Here is a 14,409-nt window from a genome sequence, read left to right as displayed (position 1 = left end):
AAAAAAAAAAAAAAAAAAAAAAAAAAGAAAAGGGAAGGTAGGGAGGAGGAAAAAGAGAGAAGGGAGAAATAAATTTCCCAGAACTAAAGGAAACAAGCTTCCAGAGCAATAAGTAGCCAACACAGGAGAAGAAAATAAACCTACATCAAGGCAAACTGCTGAGATTTCTAAACACTGAGGACAAACATCTTAAAGGTCCCAAAGGAATATGGCATGTGGCTTCTTTTTTTTTTTTTTTTTTTTTTTTTTTTTTTTTTTTTTAAAGATTTTATTTATTTATTTGACAGAGAGAGATCACAAGTAGGCAGAGAGGCAGGCAGAGAGAGAGAGGAGGAAGCAGGCTCCCTGCTGAGCAGAGAGCCCGATGCGGGACTCGATCCCAGGACCCTGAGATCATGACCCGAGCCGAAGGCAGCGGCTTAACCCACTGAGCCACCCAGGCGCCCCTGGCATGTGGCTTCTTAACAGTGATACCAAGAAATAGAAGACAAAGTAGCAGTGGCTTTAAAATTCTGAAGGGGAAATATTCCAAACCTAAAATTCTATACCCAGCCATGTGACCAATTAAATGTGAAGGTCAAGTAAAAGCCTTTTCAAACAAAGAAGGTCTGAAGTTTTCTATTTCATGCATTTCTTCTTAGGAAACTACTAGATATGATCTAACAGAATAAGGGAGTACACACACACACACACACACCAGAAGGAATACAGTCCAAAAAACAAGGAATCCAACACCAGAGAGGCAAAGAGAATCCCTAGGATCAGAGTAACGGAATATTCCAAAATGACAGCAGTATGACAGATACACAAATAAGGAGACAAGAAAACGGAAGGTTCTGGGAGAGAAGCCTCTGAGAAGATGAAATGGATAGAATATGTTTGAAAATACTGAAAGGAGGGGTGCCTGGGTGGCTCAGTGGGTTAAAGCCTCTGCCTTCAGCTCAGGTTGTGATCCCAGGGTCCTGGGATCAAGCCCTGCATTGGGCTCTCTGCTCGGCAGGGAGCCTGCTTTCCCCTCTCTCACTCTGCTTGCCTCTCTGCCTACCTGTGATCTCTGTCAGATAAATAAATAAAATTTTTTTTAAAAATTAAAAAAAAAATACTGAAAGGAGATTGATAGTTAGAGTATAGGAAATGGTGTGCATAGGGACAAGGAGAAGAAGAATCTTCATTTTCCAGAGTGGGAAAATGAATCAACAGATAATGCCTATTACTGCAAAGTCAAGAAGTAGCAAAAGATGTTATTCAGAGATAATGGAGGTAAAAACCAAAAGATATAGCTTGAAAAGGAGCTGAAAGTGGGAAAGAGAACTGGTAAAGCCATATACAACTGTTTGCAAATATAACTTAAAAAAAAAAATGATTTTATTTATTTATTTGACAGAGAGAAAAGACAGACAGGCAGAGAGGGAACACAAGCAGGAAGCAGGCTTCCCACTGAGCAAGGAGCCCAATGTGGGGCTCTATCCCAGTACCCTGTGATCATGACCTAAGCCAAAGGGAGATGCTTAACTGACTGAACCACCCAGGCACCCCTGCATGTGAAACTTTTATAAAAGAAAAATACCAGAAGGAATGTAACAAAGTGTTAGCAAGGTTAGCAGCAGATGGTAGGGTAGGAGGGATTCAGAACATTTTCTTTGTACTTTTCTTTTTTTTTTTTTTAAGATTTTATTTATTTATTTGACAGACAGAGATCACAAATAGGCAGAGAGGCAGGCAGAAAGAGAGGAAGGGAAGCAGGCTCCCCACTGAGCAGAGAGCCTGATGTGGGGCTCGATCCCAGGACCCTGAGATCATGATCTGAGCCAAAGGCAGAGGCTTTAACCCACTGAGCCACCCAGATGCCCCTCTTTGTACTTTTCTATTATGCTCCCCCCATTTTCTACAATGAACATGTATTTCTAAAATTCTTACTATCTAGAAAAGTAAGTTTCCTGCAAGAAGAGATTACTCCAGAGTTGGTAAAGAGGTATGGTCCTTGTACCAGATCCTGGAGAAGAGCACTCCTCTGAAGGTCTTGGGACATCCAGGGCTGTTTGTCAGATGTCAGGTGGGCTATGATGCCTGCAGCCAAATAGCTGACTTCCATTTCTTTGCTATGGAGCAAGCTGCTAATGTGTTTCAGCACATCTTCAGTCACCAGTTTGGAAGAAAGTTCTCTAACTTCAGCTATGTTGTTCTACAGGTTAGTTGAAGCAGAAAATATCAGGGATTGGAAAGGAAGACAGAATCAGACACTGGTTCCTCTCCCTCTCCTACGGCTTAGCTCAGATACAGACAGAACACCTAGTCCCACCCTCCTCCCTCTCAGTTTAGCCTAATACCCCACAATCCCACCCCTTGAAGACAAGGATGATCAGCAATGACAAGTCACTGAGTAAGCACTTACTAAGTGCCAGGCACTGTACCAGGCAAAAATGTCTTTTTATCTGGCTTATCTCATTTAATCTTTTCTTAAATCATTATTTGTTTTATTTGAGAGTGTGAGCATGCACAGCAGGGAAGCGCAAAGGGTTAGGAAGAGAGAATCTTCACCAGACTTCACTCTGAGCTTAATCCCACGACCCTGAGATCACAATCTGAGCGGAAACCAAGAGTCAGATGCTCAAACGACTATGCCATCCAGGAGCTGCTCATTTAACACAGTTGTAGAAATAAGTAAGTCACTCAGCAAGACTTAACTTCTCAGTGAACTTGTCAGGTTTATACTTATAAAAGTCAGGTTTATACTTATAAAAACTGGCTAAACTAAAATAAAATCCAGGCCTGATTCAAAAACTTTGAAGTTCCTCAGGGCCTACTGTATGTTACATTAGCTTGAAAGTTAACAGTAACAATGAAAGGCAGGTGACATTGTGTTTTTTATATATTAGTTTTCTATGCTGTTTAACAAACTACCACAAACTGGGTGGCTTAACATATTTTTTCCCCCACAGTTTCTCTCACAGTTCAACCATGGCTTAGCCAACGCCTGCACTCTGAGATCTCGCATAGCTGCAAAGTGCTAGCTGGGCTGCATTCTCATCTGCGGGCTCCACAAGAGGGAAACCTATTTCTGAGCTCCCTCAGACTGTTGGCAAAATTCATCTCACAGCTGCAAAACTGGGGGTTTCAGTTTCATGCTGGAGGCTACCCTTAGCTCAATAGAAGCTGCCCATAGTTCCTTCCCATGTGGGCTTCTCTCTTCCTCAACCACTTATTTCATGGCAACTTGCTTCCTCTAAGACAGTGAAGAGTGTCTCTAACATATCTGCTAGCAAGAAGGATTAATACAGTAGTCCCCTCTTACCTGTGAGGGACATGTTCTAAGACCCCGTGGATATGCCTGAAGCTGCAGATAGAACCAAACTCTATATATACTATGTTTTTTTCTACATATACATACCTATATAAATTAGGCACAGTAAGAGATTAACAAAAATAACTAATAGAACAATGATAACAATGTATTATAATAAGTTACACAAATGTGGTCTCTCTCAAAATAACTTATTCTACTGTACTCACCCTTCTGCTTGTGAGTAGATGACAAAATGCCTATATGACAAGATAAAGAGGTGGATAACGTGGGCATGTGACATAGCATTAGGCTACTACTGATCTTTTGATGAATGGTCACCTGCTTCCACAATGCGGATAACTAAAACTGTAGATGGGGGGGCGGGTCTACTGTATATACATCATAACATCATCACCAGAGTGATGTCCTGTCATCTTTGCCATATTCTATTGGTAAGAAGCAAGTCACAGTTCCTGCCCACATTTGACAGGAGGGCATTACGCAAAGAAACGAACACCAAGAGTAAGAATCACTGGAGGTTCCTTTGGGGTCTACCTACCACAGAGATGAAAAAACAAAGGTTTAGAAGTGAAACATATAGTCAAGTTGAACACAGGAGTTATTGTATACCCCAGAAACTAGTATGTTAAAAGCAGCATATGGTACTATGCCAAAAACTGCATTATTCTGAGCTCACTTCCCCCCAGTTTTTCACAAGACCAGCTATACCCTATTAATTTCAGCAGAAACTACACTGTTTTGAGATCTACCCCAGTTCTCCCCAAAGGCAGCTATACATATCCTCACCAGCAGCAGGATTTCAGCATTAAGTCGATCAGATGGAAGCCCCAACAAGGACGGACAATATGATAGCATCCTCAGTATAACTAAGGACAGAAATCTCCAGATTTCTCTTATAAGCCCAGCAGAGGCTACTTTTCTAGTAGCTTTTTCAAGAGCCTTATTTCAAGAGTCTATGAACAAAATGTTAACAAGATACAAGCCACAGGAGAATGTGGGTCTTCTCCATTCAGAAAAAGGAAGGAAAGGGGGCAACCTCATAAATCCTCAGCATTCTTACAGGCTCTCAGAAAAGTAAAAGATCTTTTAGAAAAGGTTAGCTGAGAGGCACTTTGGTGGCTCAGCTGGTTAAGCATCCAACTCTTGGTTTTGGTTCAGGTCATGATCTCATAAGTCATGGGATCCAGCCATGTGTCGGGCTCAGCAGGGAGTCTGCTTGAGATTCTCTCTCTCTCCTCTCCCTCTGCCCTTCCCCTTGCTCTCTCTTTCTCTAAAATAAATAAAGAAATCTTAAAAAAAAAAAATAAGGTAGCTAATAGTAGGACACTTAACATTATATAGCATATATGAGGCTCCAATCCACCTTTCTGGCTTTATTTCCTATGGCTTTTCTTCTTCCCACCATCTCCCCAAATTCTAGATATTCTGTATTACACTGCCCCTCAAATGATTGCATTTTCTCATCTTCCCTAGCCAAAAGACCTTTGTCTCCTGCTTCTTTTGTCTCTCTTTTCTACTTTTCTGTACGTTCCAGATTTCCAATATTAATCATTTAATCCTCTCTACTCTGGTGCAAGTTCTATATGTGCTAGGGATAAAAAGGAAAAGACACAGTCCCTGCTTTCAAGAAGGGCATGGTCTAGAATTAAAAGCTCCCACGAGACTTTGTGCTGCTTTTCTAGCACTTAGAAAACTATTTGTGTACTTAACACCACCTCCCAAGTATTATAAGACCATCAGCTCAATACATTTCATGCATGGCAAACTGAAGGGACTTAACAGTATGTCTTCATTACTTTTTGTAAATCTTCACCTTTATCTTTTGGAAAAAAAGAAATTTCTCAATTATAGATATCCTGATTGAGAGCTAGTATAACAGTATGAGCAAAGAAAATTTTCTTAAAAATTTATTCATTTACTTTAGGAGGTACGGGGATGGGGAGAGGCAGAGGGAAAAGGAGAGGGAAACTTAAGCAGACTCCATGTTTAGCCTGGAACCTGACGCCGGGTTTGATCTCATGACCCTGAGATCACGACCTGAACTGAAGAGTTGGGACACTTCTCTAACTGCATCACCCAGTGACCCAAAGAAATTTCTAAAAAATTGACTGCCTTGATAAAAAGAAAGTATAGTAGAGTGGTTAATATCAGAAGGTCTGGGGCCAGACTGCCTGACTTCGAATTCTCATTCTAGCTCCTAATACCATTGTAGGATAGGGTAAATGGCACTTCTGTGCCTCAGATTTTCTGTCTATAAAATGTAATGAACAATGGGTGGTAGAGCACAGAACATAGCACAATTTTTCCTATCCCTGTTTAACTTAGCCATGTGACTTCCCTGCTCCTCAAGGGATGGTTACCTTCTTTGATCTGGGCTTAACTATGGACATATAATAAAAAATATAAATTTGGTCTTTGTCCCCAATTCTTGAAATTCATTGGATTTCTTAAATCCCTTGGAATTTCCCAAGTAATAGGAATAACAGGAGCATCTTTGTTCTAATGAGGCAACTCTTGGCAGGCACCTAAACAGCTTCAGGATGAGGACTAGTTGCCAAAACAAAACTAAACTAAACTAAACCACAATAACCTTAATTAGAAGACTGGGTTTAAGCTCCACTCTATAACTTCTTGGGGATGGGAGAGGAGCTGAAGACTGAATTACAATCAGTTGTGCCTATGTGATGAAACCTCCATAAAAAGTCCTAAATGATGGGTTTGGAGAACTTCTAAGTAGGTGAACACATCAAGGCACGGGAGGGTGGTGTGCCCAGAGAGAAGATGGAAGCTCTGCATATACTCATCCTTCCCACCCTATACACTTCTTCCATTTCACTGTTTCTGAGTTGTATTCTTTACAATAAACTAATAGCAAGTAAAGTGTGCCTTCCTGAGTTCTGTGAGCCATTCCAGCAAATCATTAAACTGAGGAGGGGGTTGTGGAAACCCTTACTTTACAGCCAGTCAGTCAGAAGTGTAGGTGGTCCAAGACTTAATGACTGGCAACTGAAGTGCAGGCAGTCTCATGGGACTGAGCCCTTTAACTTCTGGGATCTGATGATAATTCCAGGTACTCAGTATAAGAACTGAATGGAACTCAACTGTAGGATATCCAGTTGCTGCTGGAGAGTTGGAGAAGTGATTATTGGGAAACACCCCAGACCACCTAATGTGCTTTGCCCAGTGACACATTAGAAAAATATAACATTAGCAGAGATTTAAGAAGAACTTACATAGTGCAACTTGCCTTCTTCTGCTACCCTGAACTGGCCAAATAAAGAAGCCCATGGAGACATGCGGCCCAACTAACAACCTGCACCAACTATCACAGCAAGAGTCAAGCCATCTAGAGCATCTAGCCCTAGCCCTAGGTGATGCCACCAGGTATCAGAAGCAACATGAGTAACTAACTCCACATGAGACCAGAAGAACTGTACAGCCAGGTTCAAACTGTGGACCCACAAATTCAAAAGTAAATAAAATGGCTACAGTTCGAGCTATAGTTTGTTCACAGCAACAGATGATTGATATGGTATTACTTTACAGGGAATCATGTGAAGATTAAATGAGTTAATACACAGAAATTCCTTATAAAAGTGCCTAGCATATAGTAGGTGCTACATTAAGTGTTAGTTTTATTTGTTTTTTTAATTTTAGTAGTTAGAATCAACTGAAAACAATTCACCTTACCCAAAGACCAAGTACTTTGCTTTGTATTGCTGACTCTGAAAAAGTCTGTCAAAAGAATACACAGGTTACTTTATCATGAAGAAAAGAACTTTACATACAAACTCAATTCTATTTTCCCACCTCCAAGACTTGGATGAAGATTGCCAGTCCTTGATTTTCCATAAAGTGACTACAAGCAGCTGGAGACTCATCTGTAAGATTCCAAAGGGCTTTCAAAGTAAACAAGAGGGTGACATCATCTAAATTCTCAGCAGTCTTTTGTTTTACTATTGCTAGAAGTTCCTAAAAACCAAAGAGACAAAAAGTTAGATGCCCCAGTGACTGACTCGATTACAGTGTAAGAAAAGGAATAGTTGTTAAACCACTTCATATCTTCATGATCCATTTTTTCTCTATATAATGAGTTACATCTAACTCCTAAGGTTTATAATGAGATTAAAGGGGGGGAGGAGGTAAAATTTTATGAGCACTTGACCTAGTTCTTGGTCCTTGTAAATAAGACTCATAATCAAGTACATATTAGGTATTCCATTGTTTTTTTGGTTTTTTTTTTTAAGATTTTATTCATTCATTTGTCAGAGAGAGATGCCTGTTTTTCAAATGATGCCTGTTTTTCAAATGATGCCAGTTTTCAGATGAAGAATCTGAGGCATAGAGAAGATAAATTATCTGAAGACTTGACTAGATAAATTATCTGAAGACTTGGCTGACCATGTTTTCACCTAAACAGGCTGAACCTGTTTTCACCTAAAGTCCAAATTTTTCATAACATTACATAAAACTCTTTCTCTGAGAACTACAGTGCTACTCTTCCCTCTGTGTTCCTTCAGTACTTGCTATCTCTATCTATTCTGTATCTTTGTCTACTCCTGTTACCATCCCCAGCAACTCCATCAAATCATCCTGACAAAACTGCTGCCTTAAAGACCCCACTTTATGCCCCAGGCCCAAACATCTGAATACTGAAAAAAGACTGTGCTTGAGTCTCACTTTCAATATTTGCCAAAACACTTTAAGAGGGCATTCAACTGTATCTGGGGATTTACTGTATTTCTCAATGAATTTGCTCCCAACGCTACTCTTTTTTCATCATTCTTTCTCTCCTCCAACTTTAATCACCATCTTTTTACTCCTCTAATTTGATCACTTTATCTAGTTTTTCAGAGAACTACCACTGTTCTTCCCAATAAAATCTCCCAGCCTACCTGCACTTCCATCACTGTATTCCTCGTTCCCTTCTGCTCTAATCTAAAGCCTACTGTACAATTCTAGTACACACATACAGATTTGGCACTGAATTATTTCCGTCTTGCCTTGCCATCAATTTTCCCCTTTTTGTTCAGAATTATTTTCATGGGTATAAAATAGATATCAATGTAAATGATCTTGGAAAAAAACAACTACTGGCCCTACTGGCCCATGTATTATCTTCCTTTATCTTTCCTTCTCATTAAAATATATTGAGGGACGCTTGGGTGGCTCACTTAAGTATTGCCTTCATCCCAGGATCCTGGGATGGAGTCCCACATCGGTCTCCTAGCTCAGTGGGGAGCCTGCTTCTCCTTCTGCCTGCTGCTCCCCCAACTTGTGGTCTTTCTGACAAATAAATCTTTAAAATAAATAAATAAAATATATTGAAAAGTTGTCTCCATTTCTCACCTCTCATTTGCTCATCATTGTAGTCCAAACAGGTTTTGTCCCACTATTCCACTAACATAATGTAAGCAAGACAACTAATAACTTCTATCTTGCCAGATGCAACTGGCAACTCTGTCCTCATTTCACTCAACCATTTAATAGCATCTGACATAACTGCTCAATTTTTCTTGAAATAATTTTCTTGGATTCAAAAACATCACTCTTTGGGGCGCCTGTGTGGCTCAGTGGGTTAAAGCCTCTGCCTTCAGCTCAGATCATGATCCCAGGGTTCTGGGATCAAGCCCCGCATCGGGCTCTCTGCTCAGTGGGGAGCCTGCTTCCTCCTCTCTCTCTGCCTGCCTCTCTGCCTACTTGTGATCTCTGTCTGTCAAATAAATAAATAAAATCTTTAAAAAAAAAAATCACTCTTTCCTGGTTTTCTACTAAGTCATTTTAGACACTCCTATCTCTCTTTTCTGGCTACCCCTTCTCTTCCAACATACTTGGTTTCAGTCCTTTTCCTTTCTCTCTATATACTCCACACTCTTTAGGTAGGTACTTGCATCCTATATCAGAACTGATGACTCAAAATTATTCTCTAGCCCTGTCCACCCAATCCTCTGAGCTGCATCCTGTATCAAGCTGCCTCCTTGGTATCTCAAGCATCTCAGACCTTAACACATTTAAAATCACCCTTGATTTTTTTTTTTTTAAAGATTTTTATTTATTTATTTGACAGAGATCACAAGTAGGCAGAGAGGGAGGTGGGGCGGGGGAAGCAGGCCCCTGATGAGCAGAGAGCCTGATGCAGGGCTCGATCCCAAGACCCTGAGATTATGACCCGAGCTGAAGGCAGAGGCTTTAACCCACTGAGCCACCCAGGCACCCCCACCCTTGATTTTTATCCCTCAAACCTACTGACTAGATACCAAATACCCAGAAGACTCCACTTGTAAAACAATACAAAAGGTAAAGGTCTCAGGAATTAATTTAAGAAATACAGAATATCAATATGAAGAAAACACCACGTACTTCTGGGGACATGAAAGACTGAATAAATGGAGTAACAGATAGTGTTCTCAGAAGGAAAAATCAGTATCAGAGATGTTAATTCTTCTAAGTCAATCTATACACTTAACAAAACCCAAAGAAAACCAAGCTTTTTTTAGAACTAGATAAGCGAAGGGCACCTGGGTGGCTTACTCAATTAAGCATACAGTCCTTGATTTGGGCTTGGGTCATGCTCTCGGGGTTGTGAAACTGAGCTCCACGTCAGGTTCCATCCTCAGTGGGAGAGTCTGCTTGAGATTCCCTCACTCCTCTTCCTCCGCCCTTCCTCCCGCCCCGCGCTCATAAGTATGTACACACTCTCTCTCTAAAATAAATCAATAAAATCTTAAAAAAAAAAGAACCAGACAACCCAATTCTGATGTTCACATTAAAAAATATATATATATATATAACTAAAAGAAACCCAAGGAAAGATCTTAACTATTAAGGAATTATAAAGCCAATAAATAAACTATGATATCAGCATATAAATAGACATATAAATTAACACAGCACAAAGTCCAGAAATAGATGCAAAGAGATACAGGAATTTATTATATGATAAAGGCAGCAATGCATAAGAGTGGAGAAAAGATAATATATTCATTAAGGAAAAGGTACAAAGCAAACACTGAGCAAACAGTTGGAGCAACGCTCCAAGTAAATCAAGTACTTTTTAAAAATCATGAGAAATTTTGAGAAATACTTTCAAATGTGCCATCAATGTCAGAGAAATAAAATAATAAAATCAACCCTATAAATATTTTAAAGTTACTGCATGGCAAAATATGCCATGAATAAAGTAAAAAAGTCAAACAACCAAGTGGGGAAAATAGATGCATTTCATATCACAAAGCCTCAATTTCTTAATATATATAGAAATTTTATAAATCAGAAGAAAGCTAGCAATCCAATGGAAAACATATCAAGGACATGAACAAATAGTTCACAGGAAACATAAATGACTGGGGGGCAGGAAGGTATCACAAGCCTCATGCCAAAGTAAGTATAAAATAAAACGATGAGGGGCGCCTGGGTGGCTCAGTGGGTTAAAGCCTCTGCCTTCGGCTCAGGTCATGATCCCAGGGTCCTGGGATGGAGCCCCACATCAGGCTCTCTGCTCAGCGGGGAGCCTGCTTCCCCCCCCCTCTCTGCCTTCCTGTGATCTCTGTCAAATAAATAAATAAAAATTTTTTTAAAAAAGCATTTTATTTAGAGATGTGGAGATAGATACTAGAAGAAGTAGTAGTAGAGTAGAAAGTTTCTTCTGGGGAGCAGGTCTTACAGATGTTTCTTTTTTTTTTTTTTTAAGATTTTATTATTTATTTATTTGACAGACAGAGATCACAAGGAGGCAGAGAAGCAGGCAGAGAGAGAGATGAGGAAGCAGGCTCCCTGCTCAGCAGAGAGCCCGATGCGGGGCTTGATTCCAGGACCCTGGGATCATGACCTGAGCCGAAGGCAGAGGCTTTAACCCACTGAGCCACCCAGGCGCCCCCAGATGTTTCATTTTATAAGCTTTTTAGAAGGATCTGACTTTTTAAATTATGTTCACACCCTTTTTATTGGAAAAAAGAAAGGTTATAAGAATGATAACCCACTTACCTTAACTGCCATGAGGAGCTCTTCCTGAAGTTGTGCAGTTTGCTCAGGTGAGAGCTATAAGCAAACAAAAAGCCAAAAGTAAAATACTAGCGGGTCAGAGCTCCCTCAAGAAGAGAGAGAGAAATCTTGCCTTTAGCGATCACATACCTGAAGGGCTAGAATAGAAGTGATGCTCACTGCCATTGTTTGCATCTTGGGGTTCTCATGTTTACAGAGCCATCTCATCACAAACTTGGCAGCATCAAACCTGAAAAGCAGTATTTTTCTCACAATAAAGTTTTAAACCATACGTAAGGAGAGAGGAAATCACTTAGCCTCCCCAACGAATTCTGTATCTTAGATTTCTAAAGCCTCAGCTATGAAAATCAAAAGCATCTGACAAAAAGATTAGGAGAGCAGGCAAATAGGAATGTAAGCGAAATGCACAGAATTCAGAGAAAGATAAGCAGATCAAAGAAAGGCTTATTTTAACCATTAAGTTTCTATTATGATGGGTCTGAAAAAAGGAAAGAAGATCCCGTAGAGGCAGTACTTTGTAATCTGAATTGTAGACAATGCTAAGATGCCACAGCGAACAAATCACTTAGAGAGAATGCATGCCCTTTTTTAAAAAGAGGCAGCTGGTAGTCAACTGCTATTGATTGCAGCTGTAGGAATAAAGACTGCATTAAGAAAGACCTAACTTTTCAAGAAAAGGTAGGTAGAAATAGTTTTGTTTTTGTTTTTTTTTAGTGAGGAAGACCGCCTTCCCTATTGTAATTTTAAAAGTCAACTCCAGGGGCGCCTGGGTGGCTCAGTGGGTTAAGCCGCCTTCGGCGCAGATCATGATCTCAGGGTCCTGGGATAGAGCCCCGCATCGGGCTCTCTGCTCAGCAGGGAGCCTGCTTCCTCCTCTCTCTCTGCCTACCTCTCTGCCTGCTTGTCATCTCTCTCTGTCAAATAAATAAATAAAATCTTTAAAAAAAAAAAAGTCAACTCCCATTTTAAGTACACATCTCAATTAGATTTGAGAATGGCTTAGCCTACAATTCTGCACCAACATATCACAGGCTTTGTTCATGTTAGCCTGTGCTTAATTTTCCTGCCATCAGCAGCAACTACTACAAATGTTTTTGAGCTTATGGATCTGGAAGACTATACTATAAAGGACTCAGGAGGAGCTCCTCTGGAGTCTAAGAAGATGATTTTCTTAATTATTATCAACAAAATTGTAAGAAAGACTTTCATTTAGAACAGACTCTACTTCTTAAGCTAGGCACTGCCATAAGTACTTTACAAACATTATCATGTCTAATCCTCAGAAGAGTCACCATTTTATTTTTTTTTTATTTATTTTTTTTTTAAAGATTTTATTTATTTACTTGAGAGAGAGACAGTGAGAGAGAGCATGAGCGAGGAGAAGGTCAGAGAGAGAAGCAGACTCCCCATGGAGCTGGGAGTCCAATGCGGGACTCGATCCCGGGACTCCAGGATAATGACCTGAGCCGAAGGCAGTCGTCCAACCAACTGAGCCACCCAGGCGTCCCGAGTCACCATTTTATAAGTGAGGAAACTCATGCAAAGATAATGGAAGGGATAGAACTTGAATCCACGTATGTTTGACTTTCTGGACCCCAATGTCTTAACCACTCACTATTCTGAACTAGAATCACAGTTTGGGAGACATTTTCGAGCACAGCTGGCCCTGGAACAACACAGGTTTGAACTGTACTTGTCCACTTATAAACAGATTTTTTTCAATAAATATACTGGAAAATTTTTTGGAGATTTGCGACAACTTGGAAAAACTCAGACCAAGCGCATAGTCTAGAAACATCAAAAAATTAAGATAGGTATTTATAAATGCATAAAATATACATAAATACTAGGTAGTAGTTTCTTTTACTATTTATAACCATAAAATATACACACATCTACTAAAAGTTTAAAATTCATTGAAACTTACACAAAACCAACCCTACATGGTACCATTCAGTCAAGAGAAATGTAAACAAAGTATTAAATAGTAACAGCATAAAAGTAACTGTAGTTCATACTCTACAACTGTAATTATTTCACAGCCACCTCCTGTCAATATGGGGGTGAGCTCAAGCATTCTGAGTATCCACTTAAAATGCCATGCAAAACTAATCACTCCGTATGAGCAGTTTGTCTTTCCAGTAAATTGCAAAGTAAAAAGTAATCTCTTACAGTTCTTGTGTATTTTTCATTGTGTTTCATGAAATACTGTAAACCTTGAGTAAAACCATTGGGGAAGACCCACATAAATTGCCACCAGTGATGCTAGATGTGCTCCCTGAAGTCAGGAAGTACCTTGCTAGTAAAGGACTGCCTTCCCCCGAACCCCTTTTTGTAATGTGACATTACAAAAAAAAGGTGACTGCCTGATATCTACTGTAGACTGAGGTCTGCAGCTGAGGTTACCCATCATTTTAAGACAAATGAGTCCAGTATAAGGACCACTGTAAAAAAAAAAAAAAAAAAAAAAAGAAAAGTGAATTTGTTAAGTTGTTGTTGCAGCTATGCCAGGAGGCATGAAAACCTTGCACTTTTTGCAAAACACATTTTTATCTCTTTTATGTGGGTACAGGATTGCTGTGAGAAACTCATACTTACAGACTCAAATATGATTCAACGAAAAGTGAATTCATGGGGCACCTGGGTGGCTCAGTGGGTTAAGCCTCTGCCTTTGGCTTGGGTCATGGTCTCAGATTCCTGGGATCGAGCCCCCCGCCCACGGCCCCCGCATGGATGGGGCTCTCTGCTCAGCAGGAAGCCTGCTTCCTCCTCTCTCTCTCTCTGCCAACTTGTGATATCTCTCTCAAATAAATAAATAAAATCTTTAAAAAAAAAAAAGTGAATTCATTATATGACAAGTTAAAACAAAAAGAAGGTGAAGGATCTAAAACTATAAAATTCAAGGGGCACCTGGGTGGCTCAGTGGGTTAAGCCGCTGCCTTCAGCTCAGGTCATGATCTCAGGGCCCTGGGATCAAGTCCCGCATCGGGCTCTCTGCTCAGCAGGGAGCCTGCTTCCTCCTTCTCTCTGCCTGCCTCTCTGCCTACTTGTGATCTCTCTCTGTCAAATAAATAAATAAAATCTTATAAATAAATAAATAAATA

The 14,409-nt window shown here is 40.1% G+C and overlaps 2 protein-coding genes across 2 annotated transcripts in view; one reads left to right on the top strand and one right to left on the bottom strand.

Moving 5' to 3' along the window:
- Positions 1 to 14,409, bottom strand: part of ZYG11A (zyg-11 family member A, cell cycle regulator) — an 83,918-nt gene that overhangs the window by 8,286 nt on the left and 61,223 nt on the right. The window contains exons 7-11 of the mRNA XM_059374761.1: positions 11,435 to 11,534; positions 11,288 to 11,341; positions 7,115 to 7,276; positions 6,995 to 7,039; positions 1,988 to 2,182 (exon numbers count right to left, since the gene is read on the bottom strand). Of these exons, the coding sequence (XP_059230744.1) occupies positions 1,988 to 2,182; positions 6,995 to 7,039; positions 7,115 to 7,276; positions 11,288 to 11,341; positions 11,435 to 11,534 (556 nt within the window). The remainder of the gene's footprint in view (positions 1 to 1,987; positions 2,183 to 6,994; positions 7,040 to 7,114; positions 7,277 to 11,287; positions 11,342 to 11,434; positions 11,535 to 14,409) is intronic.
- ECHDC2 (enoyl-CoA hydratase domain containing 2) overlaps positions 1 to 14,409 on the top strand; it is a 60,177-nt gene that overhangs the window by 42,566 nt on the left and 3,202 nt on the right. The window lies entirely within an intron of this gene.

The sequence above is a fragment of the Mustela nigripes genome, chromosome 14, assembly GCF_022355385.1.
Source record: "Mustela nigripes isolate SB6536 chromosome 14, MUSNIG.SB6536, whole genome shotgun sequence".
NCBI lineage: Eukaryota > Metazoa > Chordata > Mammalia > Carnivora > Mustelidae > Mustela > Mustela nigripes.
This window is presented reverse-complemented; position numbering and strand designations above follow the sequence as displayed.